Genomic DNA, 17,899 nt, shown 5'->3' on the forward strand with positions numbered 1-17,899 from the left:
ACGACAGGCCGGGAGGACGCGTAAGTGGACTAGGACCGAAACCTAGTGACCCGTTTTCCTCAACAGACCGTGATCGACTGTGAGAAAAATTATCTGGACTTTTGAGGGGTGAGTGAATACCTATTTGGCGTCATATCAGCAATATTTTAGCCATATCGTGACGAGAACAGATTTAACATTGGAATAGAACACGTGGATAACAGAAATCTGTCGTGAAAGGACAGTAAAAGAACTAGAATGTCACAATGACAATTAAAACTAGTCAGGAAAGTTAAAGCCAGCAGTACTGTTTGGACCATACACTATGAAAAGGCTATATATCGCCAACAACTGAGGCTAGAACATCATGCTGGGACCATGACCATGGGGACTTAAGACCCTAGTTGGACTTACACCATCCCTTCACCTACTGGCGATTGTAAGAAATGTTAGCAAAAATGAAAATAACATGAATACTATCTTGCAAACTCCTGGTAAGTGTAAATTGACTTTGAAAGTTTTGGGACTTACGTACTGATGTTGGAGGTGACAATTGCCAAATTCCCATTCCTGGAAAACTGGGCTGCCGTGGCCAGCAGAAACACAGAGAAAAAGAAGCATAACAGGCCTTTTGGGGATTCTTGACAGAATGTGTCGAGAGTGTTGAGTACGGCCCTGGCTGTGGAGGGACGTGCTCTGCCCGGAAGTGTAAGGAAGCGGGGAGCCCCTGTCCCCGGGATACAGGCCGATGTGATGGAGGATGTCAGTCTGGATGGGAGGGAGTGGACTGTACATCAGGTGTGGAAGACTCCCTTTAATGTGCATTGTCATTCATAACACTGATTGGTTTCTGAATCACTTTTGTAATAGTGAATAACAGCATTGATCTTGTGACTATATTTGTAACGACCACACAGAGTATGTTGAGATTTCAGTCTTCTGTGATTGACTATAAACATTAATTACATATACATGCTACCTGTCTCATACCATTCACTCACCTGACGAAGTAGTAAGGCTATTCTCCGAGACGTTGTGTTCCTCGTAATAAAGAAGTCGACATGTATAAAACTCTCCTCCTAATGCTGCTAATAGTGTATGATATACACGCGCAATAACGAGGAATTGTCATCGTAAACTTGTTTATCAGTCATATTCTACTGTAATAATGTAATAATGTTCCGTGTGTAGAGTGTTCCCACACATACGGAGACGGGTGTAACAAGAACTGCTCCAGCAGACATTGTAATGGGACATCCTCATCTACATGTGACCACGTGACTGGAGCATGTGACCACGGCTGTATTGTCGGCTGGAAGGATGTAGACTGTGTCACAGGTAGGAATAATGTGTTGTAGTGCTGACTGGAGGGATGTAGACTGTGTTACAGGTAGGAACCATGGGCTGTAGTGTCTGCTGGAAGGATGTAGACTGTGTTACAGGTCGGAAGCATGGCCTGAAGCGCCAGCTGGAAGGATGTACACTGTGTTACAGGTAGGAAGCATGACCTGTAATGCCGACTGGAAGGATTTAGACTGTGTTACAGGTAGGAAGCATGGGCTGTAGTTACACCTATCTATCACTTTAAAATGATGTGTTCAAAAAGAGATATGCATCCGAGATTCTCTCTGAAACATGTGTAACTAAGAATGAAACTAACAGTTAGACCACATGAACTAAGAGTGATCAATATGAGTTAGGAACTACATGATAGGTGAAAACGTGTTTTTATCTGAATATTCCTGCTGAATAGTTTAAAGGAGTGAAATACAGAGTCGGGAATACTGAAACATACAGTACTCGGACGTTCATAATCATAAACATGAACCAACGAGACATTGAACAATACGGGTGAGAAAATACAGTGAAATGACATAATATCTTTGAACATTCCTGCAGAATGTGTCGATGGTACGGAATATGGAGCTAGGTGTGTTAAAAACTACAGTTCCCGGAAGTGTAAGGAAGCAGGGAGACCCTGTCCCCGGGATACAGGCAGATGTCATGGAGGTGCAAGCCTAGAGTAGGTCTCATAGGTGGAATATCGTTGTGTGAGCGTCAAACAAAGAACAGAAAAAGCATCTGTAATTACTACCACATACATAGAACAAGAAATCTCGCTGAAACACCTAAGCTTTCTTTTCATATGGGTAGCAGTTATGTATTTTTCCATGCGGTCAGTACTGGCAAGAAATGTAGTGTGTGTCGTTATGCCTATCTTACAGAGTGTACACTAAACGTGAATTATGGCCCCGGTTGTCATGGTAACTGCAGTGCCAGGAAGTGTAAGGACGTCATGGGCACCTGTCCCCAGGATACAGATCGATGTGATGGAGGGTGTCAGCCAGGATGGGAGGGAGTGGACTGCACATTAGGTATGTTACAATGTCACATGTGATGCTTTTAAGTGCGACATGAACGTCGGGTGTCAATAATACCGAGCATGTCAGGAGCCAATGCCTTGACTGTTTATTGATTACTGAATAAAATTATTTCGATTATGACAATGTCTTTCATGCATTTGTCGACATTTTGACATTAATCATCACAGCAGTACTAGTGTGTGACACACACGTGAAATGTGCAGGTCTACCTTTACCATGGTCAACTTGCAGTTCTCTAAGGTTCGTGGCCTTTGTGTTGTTCCCACGATGTGAGTACTGGCAAGAATTGCAGTGTGTGTCGTTATTCTTATCTTACAGAGTGTACACTAAACGTGAACTATGGCCCCGGTTGTCATGGTAACTGCAGTGCCAGGAAGTGTAAGGACGTCATGGGCACGTGTCCCCGAGATACAGGTCGATGTGATGGAGGATGCCAGCCAGGATGGGAGGGAGTGGACTGTACATCAGGTATCGCAGAATATCACGTATGATGTTTTAAAGTGAAATATGGAAGTCTGGTGCTATTATTGCGATCGTGTCAGGCTCCAATGTCAGTGTCAAACTATTCATGGATAACTGAATAAAAACATTTCTACCATTACAGTATCATCCATGTATATGCCGACTCAACAGAGTGAGATTAATCATTACGCGCGCAATAACTTTGAATAATTGCAGTGTTAGTCCCGATACTTATCTTAGAGTGTACACTAAACGTGAGTTATGGCCCTGGTTGTCACAGCAGCTGCAGTTTCCGGAAGTGTAAGGAAGTGTCGGGCACATGTCCCCGGGATACAGGGCAGTGTGGTGGAGGGTGTCAGCCAGGATGGGAGGGAGTGGACTGTATGTTGGGTATGCCATGTTCTCGTGCAAACTGTGTCGGTAACGACCATCAACATCGAAATCAAATGCTAAACATTCCATTTCAATGTGCATGCGAAGGACCTAGCAAGTCTTCTCTCAAACTAATAAAACATTTTGAAGCAAATGCTACGTGCGCCCTGTCAATGTACATTTACCTGCAGAATGTCAGTCACGGACGTTTGGTGATAACTGCTCATTCACGTGTGGACATTGTGTGGACGATGACCCTTGTCACCATGTCACTGGAACCTGTATCAAGGGCTGCAGTCCAGGCTGGGTCAACGACACCTGTCGTCAAGGTTAGATTACCTGGTGTTGAATAAATACAGGATACTAAACGCCCTTCGGTGGAATTTCATGTTTACTGAACGAGTTAATGATTCGGTATCAAACGAGCGAAACATGTAAATGATATTTCACTGACGTGAGTGTAGAATTCTGTTGATTACTTTCCGACATAAATTAATATAAACCGCCTACAGTGTGATAACTCTCACCTTTCTGCGAGTCAAGTAAAGTCTAATGTGACAGATGTATTTGCATAATGACGTCATAGCTGAAAACCATATGACTTCATACGTCCGGACCCGTGAATGTCCCGGGGTAGAATAGGCCTTCAGCAACCCATGCTTGCCATAAAAGGTGACTATGCTTGTCGTAAGAGGCGACTAACGGGATCGGGTGGTCAGGCTCGCTGACTTGCTTGACACACGTCATTGGTTCCCAATTGCGCCAATCGATGCTCATGTTGTTTTGACCACTGGATTGTATGGTCCAGACTCGATTATTTAAAGACCGCCACCATATAGCTGGAATATTGCTGAGTGGGACGTAAAACTAAACTCACTCACTCATACGTCCGTTTTCACGCGACCCCATTACTTAACAGTAATGTCTTCAACAGGTGAGTCATGACAAGATAAACACACAGAAAGGTCTGAATCAAGATTACAGTCGAGAAACATCAAATTCCATGAACAATAACAGTGCACAGGATTAGATACTGCGACCACAGGATTATCAAAACTGATATATACAGTGTACTGCAGGCAGTGACTTTCGTTATCCGTTTTCTTACATTCTTCAAAGAGAATATATTAAAACAATTGAATTGCAGAATGTCAGCCACGGACTTTTGGTATTAACTGTTCCTCCACGTGTGGACATTGTGTGGACGATGAACCTTGTCACCATGTCAATGGAACCTGTCTCAAGGGCTGCAGTCCAGGCTGGGTCAACGACACCTGTCGTCAAAGTTAGATTACGTGGTGTTAAATGATGGCAACTGTCTCCTGTCAACATAGGTCTATATGCACTCTGACTGGTTAACTTGGACGTTTGCACAGCATTCACTTTGGTATTCCGTCAAAATAAAACCAGGACATATCGCTGTCAAATACTCACAGCCAAGTCACATTAATTGCCGTGTACCCCTGCGCGTTTCTCCCACATGAGGCTGATTCACTGTAAACTACACAACGACAAAGCATGTTCAACTTATCAAGTTTACATACTTACCGTTTTGTTTATATTTTCAGTCCAAAGACAATCCTCATCGCCATCGTCCAGAAATGGCCCTGTCGTTGGTGGTGCGGTTGGGGGAGTTCTTGCCGTAGCTGTAGTTGCTGTTGTCACTGTTCTTGCAGTTTTCTTCTACAGGTTCATTCACGTTATTCCTATCGACGATATTTAGGAATATCGATCTTCCATCCAGCGCCAGTTTAGTCTGGGTATACGATATTAAATAGACAAATCGTAAAAAAATTTGTTTGTTTCCTCAGTCGAACATTAAGGTTACGTAACGTGCATAAATTATGAATTCAGCTGTCATCAACAGGGTGTCTTCTTTGACAAAACATGACGAAATATCTGACTTTCTTGCATTGTTCAAGGAGAAAAAGAAATGCCAACAAGAAGAGAACTGATAATTCTGTGTATGAGGACGTGTCTGCCTTTGAACCACAAGAACAAGAGTTGCATGGTAAGATAAAGATCATTCAGTCAACATTCAACATTTAGGAATCAGCGCCCATGTTTAGATAGCGAGATGTTGAACTGCTGTAGGTCTTCCAGAGACATCATTCTGCAGTGAAGCCAGGTTTTATCAGAGATTGTGTACAAATGAGTTTTGTTACGTAATCATATAGTTTATATTTGTGTGAAACTATTTTACAAGCACCAAAAGACAAGCGGTTGTTTTCACTGAACCCAGGTCTATGTGATGTGTTTCTCCAGCAGTAGGACCAAGTGTGAATGCTGGTTATGAGGAGGAGGAGGAGACGGAACGTGAAGCTGATGGTTCTGGGGAGAACACAGCTAGAACATACTACAACACTGGACCAGCCATCAGTACGGAGGTGGACGTGGACAAGCTAGGGGACAGGATCAGAGATATGCATTCTACAAAACAAGGGTTTGAGAAGGAGTACCAGGTGTGCCATCCTAACATGATTGCGGCTGGTTCTTTTGGAGAATGTTACGCAGTGTCACCTTGCGTAGTTTCGTATTAGGATCTCATGCATTGTTTGTCAGAAACCACTTGCATCCAATGGCAGTATGGGAGCCGAATCGTTGTTTCCATAACTATATTTTCTTGCAATTTTACACTTATCAGCCACCAGGGTTTATTAAGCTACGTCTCTTTTTCAGTCACTAATATTCGTTTAATTCTGTTAATCTTGGGATGATATTATACATAAGAGGTCGTATCCATATGTTTGTATGCATTGAATGTTATGTAATTTTCGACTCGTAGAAACTGATCTCTGGGTTCACACACACGTATGAAGCATCTCAGCTTGAAGGGAACACAGGCAAAAACAGATTCCTGCAGTATTACCCATGTGAGTATTGGCAACTTCGGTAACATATTCATGTTCAGTCATATAGGTAGGGGTGTCACAGTAAACCACTTCCTTGTCTACCACAGATGACTACAACCGGGTGGTCCTGGACAAGCTTCCTGAGGATCCATTCTCAGACTACATCAACGCCAGCTACATCAATGTAATCTTGATCTTTATAATTTTTTCTCAGAGCAGACACACATAAGTAAAACTGTTACAGTTCTGAATGGATGTGGATGTACACATGTGTACTGTTAGGTTATTGCTTTGTGTCGACTTAACTGTCAGCATAACTGATCAGGAGCATCATCATAGAGAATCTCAGTGTTTGCTTATATCCATCATTACGGTAGTTTGTTGTGGTTGAAGTATCTGTTGTCAAGAAACGAATAGAACAAACAATATTTGCCAAGCTCCTCATATTTCAGGGATTTTCGAGGGAGCAAGCCTATATTGCAGCTCAAGGTAAAAAACACATTCATCTCTTCATAAAGTGAAATCATTAAGGCTTAATCGTCTCTTTCTGATGTAAAAATATCGATTGCATGTAAACATGTGCATGTATTCATACAATTTGTGTTTTATTTTTAACTACCATAGCACCGAATAAGAAGACTGTAACTGACTTCTGGAGAATGATATATCAGAAGAACTTGACCAGGATCGTCATGTTGACCAACTTGACGGAAATGGGCAAGGTAAAACAGTTTTGTCATTAAACTAACCATACTAACCCAAACAATAAACAGTGCATCGCAAAAAAAACATACTCACAGATAAATGACATAACACATTCATCCAAAGGTAATGATATTGCATAACCAAATGCATTTGTCTGCACACATGAAGGATGTGAAATGTTTTTATTGTGCCTTAGTGACGTAAAGGGGTCTAGAAGTTGAAAGGGTCAAAACAGAAAGTCAAAACTTCAATAACGTGTATGGCCGCCGTTGGTCTGAAACACGGCTGGACTGCACTACGACGTTTCATGGATGGGATGATCCCACATATGGAAAATCGCTACTAGGAGATCATGAAGCGTTGCGGGAGAATTTGGCAGATGTGGAAGGCGGTGATCAATTTCATCTCAAACATGCTCATTGGGGAAAGATCCGGTGATACTGCAGGCCAGGGCAAGACATCAAGTGTTGTTGTTGGAGAAATTGTTGCCCAACACGTGCTGTATGTAGACGTGTTTTGTCATGCTGACGTGTTTTGTCGTGATGTTGAAGGAAAGGAATGACAACGGGTGCGATAAACTCATCACGGTACCCTAGAGTATTCAAAGTGCCGTTCACTATCACCAATTGCGTTCTGATACGACCAGTGATGCCATCCGAACAATTCCGCCACTATGGCAATTTCTCTCCATTACACACGCAACTGCGTAGCCTTCATTTGACAGGTGGAAACGAGACTCATCCGCAAAACATCACACGTCTCCACCAAAACAATGAATGTCTGAGGTGTCGTCTGCACCATTCCACCATCGGGCGTAGGCCGAAACATACATAATTAGTAGGCGGATGAATCTGTCTGCAGTTGGAGATGCTGTGAGCTGTTGTTGTTGTTGGTTGTCGACACTGATTACGCAGATGAACCAGTCGAATCTCTGGATGTTGCGCAGGGGTGGTAACTCTTAGTCGCCTTGAACATGGGCGATCGTGTTACAGTAAACATGTTGTCAACCTCCCACTCTGTAGAACCAGACCATGGCATTCCCAGAGCCATGTATCGATCGCCTGTTGTAAATCTTGACGTTGCTTTTATAGCGGGTCGCGTGGCTATATCCTTTGCAGTTTTGTTACCACGTGTACCTCTCTGTTACATAACACTCAAACATCTCTGGTTTTAAATTTCGTGCTCCTCTGATGTTTACTTTGTGAAATGATAATAATAAATGCACACTGTCTTTTTCGGCGAGTATATATTGATGCGCAGCTTGTATATCCGTTAAGTGACTGCGTTTGTTCGTAAAAGTTTACAGATGTTTAGTCATTTGTCCTGTGTGGTTTAAACATCTTCATTTAGGTGAAGTGTGAACCCTACTGGTCCGACACACGTGACCTTGAAGCGGGACCCTTTTCCATCAGTGTCACCAAGGTCATTCAGAGGGCATGCTGGGTCATCAGAGAACTCACTGCTACGGTCAAGCAGGTAATGCAGTGTGACATCATCTTTCGTTAGTACAGACTGATGCAGACTTTTCTTTTCTCTCGGGAAATGGCGGGTTGTCAGTATCTTGCGTTACTTCAAACTAGGACAAAAAGAAATAAATGTTCCTCGGTTGCAGTGAAACAAATTAAATTATTGCGAAGACAGTGATACGTAAATGAGGGTTGAAACTGGGAAGTGTTTCTATGTTCACAACCTGAACTGTGCATGTTTGGAATAATTGGAGTTATTAATGGTATTATCTTCCTCTTCACAGACAGGTGAACACAGAATTTTCTACCAGTTCCACTTTACAAAATGGCCGGACCATGGAACTCCAGACGAAACTCACCTTATGGAGTTCCTGTGGCGAGTTCGGAAGACGCCCAATCTCGACACCTCACCTCTTTTGGTACATTGTAGGTCTGTAAGAAGACACTACACAGTTCTTGTATTATGATCATGATAATGAAGACCTACATTTTATGTACGATTCCCTTGTGACAGATATCGCACGCTCCTGCAAGTCGGGTTGGGCGGGATTGGTTGGTTGATTGATTGTTGTTTAACACCGCACTCAATATTCCACCTAAATGGAAATGGTCTATAAATAATTGAATCTGGACCAGACAATCAGGTGATCAATAGCATGAGTATCAATGTACACATTTGGGACACGATGGCATGTCCCAATCAAGCCAGCGAGTCTGACCACCCGATCACGTTAGTCCGTTTTATGACAAGTCTGCTTTGCTGCAGACCAGTTGTACCCCGGATCTTCACGGGTTAAATGCACAGGAAAGCTGTCGTTGAATTACATATGAGACGTACATCAAAACCTCCACAGTTATATCTTGTAGTGGGGCCGTTATAATTGTGATGGCACTTCAAGCAGGTTAAACTTTCTGTGGTATGTCAACAGGTGTTTATATGAATATAACGTTTTGAACTGTTAACTACGTAGTTCCAGTAGGGCTCCAATTCCGCCGAAGTATATACTTGAGAAATATCGTGGGCTGGTACAGACATTCTCTTCACTGAGGATGTCCGGGATATTCATCATAATAATGGAGTTGATGAACCGTGGAATGGAAGAGGCTGAGGAAACAGTGATACAGTGTTAATTCACCTCAGTTTAAATGCTCAATCTTGTCGCCGTATTGTCTGGCCTATAACTTTGATCAAGATTTACTGTGTAAAAAACTCCCTAGCCAGTATTACAGGAGAAGCGCAATGTGGCGTCAGACAACAAACACTGTCTTACATTTTGTATGCAAATAGGCTGGTACTAACGATAGGAGTAGAAATGCTTTCCATTTTCGTTAACACCTGGTGTCTTCACTGTTATTCTGTCATCATCCATTCGTATAATTGTTTCTCAGTTTTTCATCTTGTCGGTCGATACTGATTGTGCTCATTATTTTCCTCAGTGCTGGGATAGGTCGCACTGGAACCTACATTGCGCTGGACTACCTTTTGGACAGGGCTCTGAGTAACCACAAAGTGGATGTGTTCAGGTTCGCGTGTGACATGAGACGTCAGAGAAGAAACATGATTCAGACCAAGGTACTGACGCCAATACCATTCATAACCTGAAAATGGTAATTGTATTTCTGATTATACAAACATCGTGTCGATTGTATCACTTTGAATACCAGATAGGAATCATAACAATGGCACATTATGTAGATAATAGATATATTTGCTGCGATACAATGGATGTATTTGTCTGCGACCATGTGTCACATTGTCATGTGTATTGCAGGAACAGTATGCCTGTGTGTACACGACCTTGTACGAGGTTCTGACGGTAGGAGACACGTTCCTGACGTCTCTGGACTTTGTTAAACATCGGGGAAGGAAGACAGTGTTCAAGATGGGCAACTTGACTGTACCAAGACTGATACAGGTGATTGTTCAGCAGTATGTGCTTAAACATATATGTATGGACATATGGTACAAATAGAGCACAGTGTTCTAACAAAACATAAAAGATGATATACTGACACTCAATAACTGAAGAATTACTGTCCACCTAATCACATCTCTATACTGATGTATCAGAAAAATCTGTCCCTCTATTTTACAAGTTGGCAATTTCGAAATGTTTATTCTTGCTTCCATAATTGCTATTTTATCTATTTTTCTAGAACGGATTCCGTTTTACATCCTTTCGTCTCCTCATAGAAAAAATATTTTCTAAAGTTAAAGTTTCGCTAAATTCGTTGAAACACTTCCATTACTTTGAGCTTTTGATCTACAGCATTGCTTACTATATGCCATATGTATACACCTGCTCGTATTCTTGGGTTCTAGAGAGTCAAATCCGATATACAGCGAGCTAAGACAGGTAAGAACATATTACCTTTACACATATTCACTAGCACGTTCAGTAACATGCTTTACAAGTTGAGGTGTGATGCTTTGACTTTCAGGAAGAAGTAAACATTTCTTCCACATACTGATAAACCAATTTGTGTGTAATTGTGAATTAAGAGAGTTCAGTTCGAGAGTAACAGAGAACCCATGACTGTATCTGACAATATACTCTCTCTTTCTGTTATCAGGTAAAGACATGAAAGGTCGTGTGTGGGTGGACGGACGTGCGGATATCTTAGCTGTGATGATGCCTGTACGTGTACCAATACACATAGTCCTTCAATAACATTTAGTACTCTGCACGTGCCCAAATACACATTGTCATTCAGTAACACTTACTACTCTGTACACGTCCAAATAGACATGGACATTCGATAATACAGAATGCTAAGGTGCTCCTCGGTTTCCCGACTTATCTTCTATCTGTCTAAACACAGAAAATACTGATGTCATGATGTGCCCCTATAAATAAGTCTAGTCTGGTCTTGATTAAATTTCAGTCCCATCTGTCCATGAATGGCTACCTTTTAACTGAGGCCCCATCCGTCACCACGGCGTCTCTGTTCTGGAAACTCACAGAGGAACAGGAGTCTTCCATCGTCATTGTCCTGCCAGACTCGCACCAGGTGAACCACGATACAACCAAACTGGAAGCTCTCATAGAGGATATCAAACGACCTTCCGTGGAACACCATATCATTAGTAAATCTTTAACGAGTTTTATAGAAGAAAGCGAGTTTGGTATTCTGTTTTTTCAGTCTTCAACATAAATTGATTGACAGTGTAATGACTCTCAGCCAGTCAAGCATGATCTAATTCCATTGTGACAGATGTATTAGCGTAACATTAAACCATTGTGACGTCATACGTCCGGCATCACGCGATGTTATTGCACAATGTGTAATAACATTGTAGAGTTATGAAGCAGTGATGTCTTCAGCGGGTGAGTAATACCTTCAGTTATCTGACTGCTTCACTGTTCACAATCGGGAGGCACCCGTGGCGAGTCACCTCCTCGTGGTGGGTGCTGGGTAATGCTAAGAGCTCGCCGACACCCCCGTTGTGGACCCGGGGGGATATTTGGTCCACCAACCCGTTTGCCGTGGGTTGCGGCCCTGTGTCGGTGGAGGACGGGAGTCTGGGGGTTGAGGGCACTGGGGGCCTGTAATCGTGTTCCCTTTGCTCAACACAACCCTTCGACCCTTACTTCACCTAGACGGGTGGTTGAATGGGCCCGGTTCAACCAATCGGCTGGTCATGCCAAGCCCTGTGCATGGAGTTTATGTTGAAATGTGCACAAACTGTGATTTGGAATTGTTTAAATTTTGGTCTTGGCGCCCTTGGTTTAAGTAATATTATTTAACTGTAATTTTGTTTACATGAACTTTGCCTAGAGTCTAATGCCCACAGGGCGGTGGCTCATGGGCCAATCTTGTGGTGCATATCTCTAATGCTACTGCTTGAGTATATCCTCTTGGTATCCTTGGTGCCGCCTGTTGGAGGCCCACAGGCATTAGGCATCGTCCTTGTTGACACTCCGTGGTGGGTGGGGAGCCAGGAGGATGAAACACAAATCTATTACCATGGCAAACCAAAACCCCAAAAAGCAAACACGTTATCACATTGATGATACTGATGATGAGGATGATATCATTACCAGACTCTGTTACTCTGAACGTAACACATGGCCTCGATTCATTGTCGGTGAAACAAGTGAGAAACAGTTAACATCTTGTTCTCCCTTTCTGCTAGAGAAAGCAATACAAGGAATTGCTGGGACTGTCAAGAATGTTACAAAAACTCGATCTGGTTCAATTCTCATAGAATGTCTAAAGAGAGAGCAAGCGGCCAATCTTCTGGAAGCAAAATCATTTGCAAATATCTCTGTAAAATGCTATGCTCACAAATCTTTAAATTTTAGCAAAGGAATCATCCGAGACAGAGATAAGAGTCTTGCTGATCTGTCAACCGATGACATTGTTAGTCAGCTGCGTATGCAAGGAGTGGTCGAGGCTAAGCGATTCAGCTTTAAAAAGGACGGAATATATCTACCCACAAATACTTACTTGCTTACGTTTGATGTACCCAGTTTACCTCAATCAATTAAAGTAGGATGCTTCTCTATGAAAATTGACATGTATGTTCCAAATCCACTCAGATGTTTTCACTGTCAGAAGTTTGGCCATGGACAGAACACTTGTAAGAATCATGCTTCTTGTTCACGCTGTGCTGGTAAAGATCACGACAGCAGCACGTGTTCGTCTGAAATCAAATGTGTAAATTGTTCTGGATCTCACGTGTCATCTTCTAAAGAATGTCCGATATGGCAGTTTGAAATGAGTGTCCAACGTATAAAAACTGAGAAGAACATAAGTTTTTCAGAAGCAAGGAAGTTGGCAACTTCAGCTACACCATCTGGTAGCACTGCATTGAGAGGTAAGTCAACATATGCAGAAGTGATGAGACCTTCCACTAAGTCTATTGACTGCCAAACAGACCTGACTTGGCTGACAGCTCAGACACCTATGAGTATTCAGGATCTTCCTTCTGTTTCTTCCTCACGAAAAACTTCACAATCCTCTGAAACTCAAACAGCACCTACACCGGTTATCAAAAAGAAGAATGTAAATGTAGATTACTCTAAGAAGCAAAATACAAGTGACCGTCTTCCTAAAGGACAAAGAGGCTCTGTGTCACTTGTAAACAGATTTGATCTTTTAGATGACATGGAGGTGTCACCTCCTCTGACAACCCGCTCTCGGAGCCATTCTCCCAAGAAAAAGGGTCGTGAACTGTCGCCGATAACACATCCTAAATGACGGATACACTAATACAATGGAATTGCAGAGGACTTAGGAAGAATCATAATGAGATTCTTCTATTGTTACAGGACTTTAAACCTTCAGCATTGTGTCTACAGGAGACGTATCTGAAACATACTGATGTTTTTAACGTAAGACAATATAGTTGCTACCATTCATTTTCTCCCCATGGGGACAAAGCTACAGGAGGATCTAGTATCCTTGTCAGACAGGACATGATTCATAGTGCCGTTCCGCTGAATACTAATCTTCAAGCTGTTGCTATCCGGCTGACCTTGCACATTGCTCTTACTTTGTGCTCACTGTATGTACCACCTTCATCAGTTCTTCGTCAAACTGACCTTCAAAGTTTGTATGACCAGCTCCCAAAGCCCTGCATCATTATGGGCGACTTAAATGGGCACAACCCTCTATGGGGTAGTACAAATACAAACAATAAACGGAAAGTTATTGAAGATTTTATTTCCGATAATAATTTATGTGTTTTTAATGATGATTCCAATACTTACTTGCATCCAGCCACTGGAACGTATTCTGCACTTGATCTAACTCTCACAGAGTCGAACATTGTCAATGAATTTGAATGGTCTGTACATGATGACCTTTGCGGAAGCGATCACTTCCCTACGCTCCTGAAATCTATAACACCAGGTGACAATCCACCTTCATCCCGGTGGAATTTCACTAAGGCAAATTGGCCTGTATATGAGCAATTATGCGTTGACAAATTAACACCTGATCACTTCAGTAATGTACCAGATCCCATCTTGATGTTCTCAACACAACTGAATGAAATTGCTGATCAAACCATTCCTAAGTCCTCTGCAACTCCTCATATTCGTAAACCATGGTTTACTGACGAGTGCAAACAGGCAAGAAAACGTAGGAAGAAAGCAGAAAAATATTTTCGCAGACATCCTACTGTTCATAACTTCAACAACGTTAAAATTACTAGTGCTAAGGCACGACGGACGTATAAGCAAAACAAGCGCCAATCTTGGAGGAACTATGTTTCAAAAATTAATTCACGTACACCCATGTCTAAGGTGTGGAACATGGTTCAGCGAATAAAAGGCAAAGGTTCAAAATCTGCAGTTCACCATCTTAAAGATGGTGACAAATTAGTAACTTACAAAGCAGACATTGCAAATAAAATTGGCGAAACTCTTGCCAAAAACTCATCATCAGCAAATTATGTTCCTGAGTTTCAGAGGTATCAGAAACACCAGGAAAAGACAAAAGTTAATTTCGATTCCAATAATGGTGAAGACTATAATGAAGTGCTTTCGTTACATGAGCTCCATACGGCTCTTGATCAAGCTCATGATACTGCAGCAGGTGATGACAATGTTCATTACCAGCTATTGAAACACTTGCCTGAACCATGTCTGGTCACACTTTTAGATATATTTGACAAAATATGGACGTCTGGAATTTTTCCTCCTTCGTGGCGTAATGCCATTGTAGTGCCAATACCAAAACCTGGCCGGGATCACACGGACCCATCAAATTACAGACCGATATCTTTAACCAGCTGCGTCTGTAAAACCATGGAACGAATGGTAAATAACAGATTAATTTGGTATTTGGAAACTAATAACCTCATTACAAATATTCAATGTGGTTTTCGGAAGAATCGAAGTACTATTGATCATTTAGTACGTTTAGAATCCTTCGCCAAAAATGCGATTATCACCAAACAACACGCTGTATCTATATTTTTTTATCTTGAGAAAGCATACGATACTACGTGGAAGCATGGCATTTTAAAGGATTTACATGATTTTGGTTTGCGAGGTCGTTTGCCTCTCTTTATATCACAGTTTTTAACCGACAGGCAGTTTCAAGTCCGAGTGGGTTCAACCCTGTCTGCTCATTATAATCAGGATCAGGGTGTCCCACAAGGTAGTATTTTGTCGGTCACGCTGTTTAGTATTAAAATGAATAGTCTTTCAAAGGTTTTAAGTGATTCAATTGATGGATCATTATTTGTGGATGATTTTAATATTTCTTGCCGTGGTAAAAATATGCGAACTATTGAGAGACAGTTACAAATTTGTCTAAACAAAATTCATAAATGGTGTCTGGAAAACGGGTTTAAATTTTCTAAAACTGAAACCAATTGTATACATTTTTGTAGGAAATACAAACCCCATAAAGACCCCGAATTATCATTAAATGGCACACCCATCAAAGTTGTGAAGGAGGCTAAATTTCTTGGTCTCATCTTTGACTCGCATCTAACCTTTCTGCCCCACATTAAGTACCTCAAAGTCAAATGTCTGAAGGCACTCGATTTGTTAAAAGTTGTTTCTAATTCAAAGTGGGGAGGGGACCAAACTACCCTCCTTCACTTATATAGATCTCTGGTTCGATCGAAACTTGATTACGGTTCCATTGTGTATGGTGGAGCCTGCAAAAGCAACCTAAAGCTATTAGATTCTGTACATCACCAAGGTCTGAGGCTATGTCTTGGATCTTTCAGAACATCTCCCATTGACAGTCTCTACGTTGAGGCCGATGAACCATCTCTAAACCTTCGCCGTATCAAATTGTCTTTACAATATATCACAAAGTTATATTCTAATGAATCCAATCCTGCTCATAACTGCGTTTTTAATCCTCTTTATGAGGATTTGTATAATAAACAAACTTCACTTGTTCCACCTCTTGGGATCAGAATCCAGCAATTCATTTCTGCTGCTGGCATTGAGCTGAAGAATATTTCTCCTTCCCGGCTTTTTTCTTCTCCCCCTTGGCAAATGGTGAGGCCACAAGTTGACCTAACATTGACAATGTTTAAAAAATCAGATACTAATGAACTACAATATAAACAAGAATTCATTCAATTAAAACATAAATATAATACATACAAATCCTTCTTTACAGATGGGTCCAAGGATGGTGGCGCAGTGGCGTGTGCCACTGTCATTGGATCTAGAACAATCTCTTCTAGAATACCTAATGATAGCTCTATTTTTACAGCAGAAGCAAACGCAATACTAACAGCTCTTAAATATATTCAAAGACATCCTAAATATAAACAGTATATAATCTTTTCAGACTCTCTTTCTTGTCTTCAGGCTATTAAAAACATATCTTGTAACCATCCACTTTTAACAGAAATTATTGAGTTATATAATGTTCTTGCTACTGGCCAATGCGACATCGTCTTTTGTTGGTTACCCAGCCACGTTGGCATTTCTGGCAACACAATGGCTGATCTTGCCGCTAAGGCAGCACTCAATAAATCTGTGACACCACTTCTGATTCCATACTCAGACTATAAAGCTACAATTAGATCTTATATCCGTGATCTAATGCAGAAGCAGTGGGACACCCAAGTGGGTATTAATAAATTACATGAAATAAAACCCTATATTGGTTACACCTACTTGGGTTGTCAGTCCAGATTTGAGGAGGTTGTTATGCGACGATGTCGTATTGGCCATACTAGATACACTCACGAATATATACTTAAAGGTGAGGATCCTCCGTTTTGTATCCCTTGTGATGAGGGAATCACGGTCAAGCATATCTTGCTTGACTGTATTGATTTTGCCATCACAAGGGATAAATACTTTAATGTCAAAACAATGAAGGATCTTTTTAATGTTAATTATCATTTAATCATTGAATTTTTAAAGGAAATAAATTTTGAATAATATGTTTTGTAAATAGAAAGCTGATATTTTAACCATGGTGGTAAGAATTGTCAACTGCGATCGTTAGTGGCTGTGCCCTCAAAGGGGGTTAAAGTAGCGTAAAATTATTGTCCCCCTGAGAGGATACGTAAGTCCCAAAACTTTCAAAGTGAAATCTAAACTGACCAATTTTTTAAACGTAGTATTTTTGTCATTTTAAATTTCGGCTACATTTTCCTACAATCACCAACGGCTGAAGGGATGGTGTAAATCCAGCTAGGGTCCATGCAGGTAGCAAAAGTAATGTAAGTCCCCATGGTCCCTAGTATGGTGATCTACCTTTAGCTGTTGGCGATCTACAGCCCGTATTTTACATTGTATTGTCAAAATAGTGGTATTTGTTTTAACTCTCCACACTAGTTTTAATTGTAACTGTGATATTCTAGTTGCTTTACTGTCCTTTGACGACAGGTGATTATAATGTATACATATTTCATTTCAATATCAAAATGTTCTCGTCACGATATGGCTGAAATATTGCCGATGTGACGTTAAATATTAACTCACTCACTCACTCACAGTCGGGACGTAGAACATAGTTCTTCATACTGAGGAGACAATTATAAATTCATTCTAATGATTTCTTTTTAGAGAGTGTCCTGCTTCCTACCAGCGCCAGGTGAAAGTCTGGATCTGGGTCCCGCGAGTATTACATGTTCAACAGAGAACGCCATCAACCCCGACATCGTCTTCAGGAACATCCAACGACAGATTCAGGTCGGTTGTCACGTACCATAAAAACATAAATCTTTTCAGAACACTGGGGC

The 17,899-nt window shown here is 41.4% G+C and overlaps 1 protein-coding gene across 1 annotated transcript in view; it reads left to right on the plus strand.

Annotated features, from left to right (window-relative positions):
• LOC137291174 (uncharacterized) overlaps window positions 1-17,899 on the plus strand; it is a 53,387-nt gene that overhangs the window by 33,892 nt on the left and 1,596 nt on the right. Inside the window, exons 8-28 of the mRNA XM_067822466.1 lie at window positions 628-777; window positions 1,171-1,317; window positions 2,682-2,831; window positions 3,066-3,215; window positions 3,389-3,526; window positions 4,345-4,482; window positions 4,733-4,886; window positions 5,120-5,208; window positions 5,469-5,659; window positions 5,983-6,070; window positions 6,157-6,233; window positions 6,502-6,538; window positions 6,674-6,771; window positions 8,105-8,230; window positions 8,505-8,650; window positions 9,658-9,793; window positions 9,993-10,136; window positions 10,544-10,577; window positions 10,795-10,859; window positions 11,107-11,232; window positions 17,724-17,849. Coding sequence (XP_067678567.1) covers window positions 628-777; window positions 1,171-1,317; window positions 2,682-2,831; window positions 3,066-3,215; window positions 3,389-3,526; window positions 4,345-4,482; window positions 4,733-4,886; window positions 5,120-5,208; window positions 5,469-5,659; window positions 5,983-6,070; window positions 6,157-6,233; window positions 6,502-6,538; window positions 6,674-6,771; window positions 8,105-8,230; window positions 8,505-8,650; window positions 9,658-9,793; window positions 9,993-10,136; window positions 10,544-10,577; window positions 10,795-10,859; window positions 11,107-11,232; window positions 17,724-17,849 — 2,510 coding nt within the window. The remainder of the gene's footprint in view (window positions 1-627; window positions 778-1,170; window positions 1,318-2,681; window positions 2,832-3,065; window positions 3,216-3,388; window positions 3,527-4,344; window positions 4,483-4,732; window positions 4,887-5,119; window positions 5,209-5,468; window positions 5,660-5,982; window positions 6,071-6,156; window positions 6,234-6,501; window positions 6,539-6,673; window positions 6,772-8,104; window positions 8,231-8,504; window positions 8,651-9,657; window positions 9,794-9,992; window positions 10,137-10,543; window positions 10,578-10,794; window positions 10,860-11,106; window positions 11,233-17,723; window positions 17,850-17,899) is intronic.

The sequence above is a fragment of the Haliotis asinina genome, chromosome 7 (assembly GCF_037392515.1).
Source record: "Haliotis asinina isolate JCU_RB_2024 chromosome 7, JCU_Hal_asi_v2, whole genome shotgun sequence".
Classification (NCBI taxonomy): Eukaryota; Metazoa; Mollusca; class Gastropoda; order Lepetellida; family Haliotidae; genus Haliotis; species Haliotis asinina.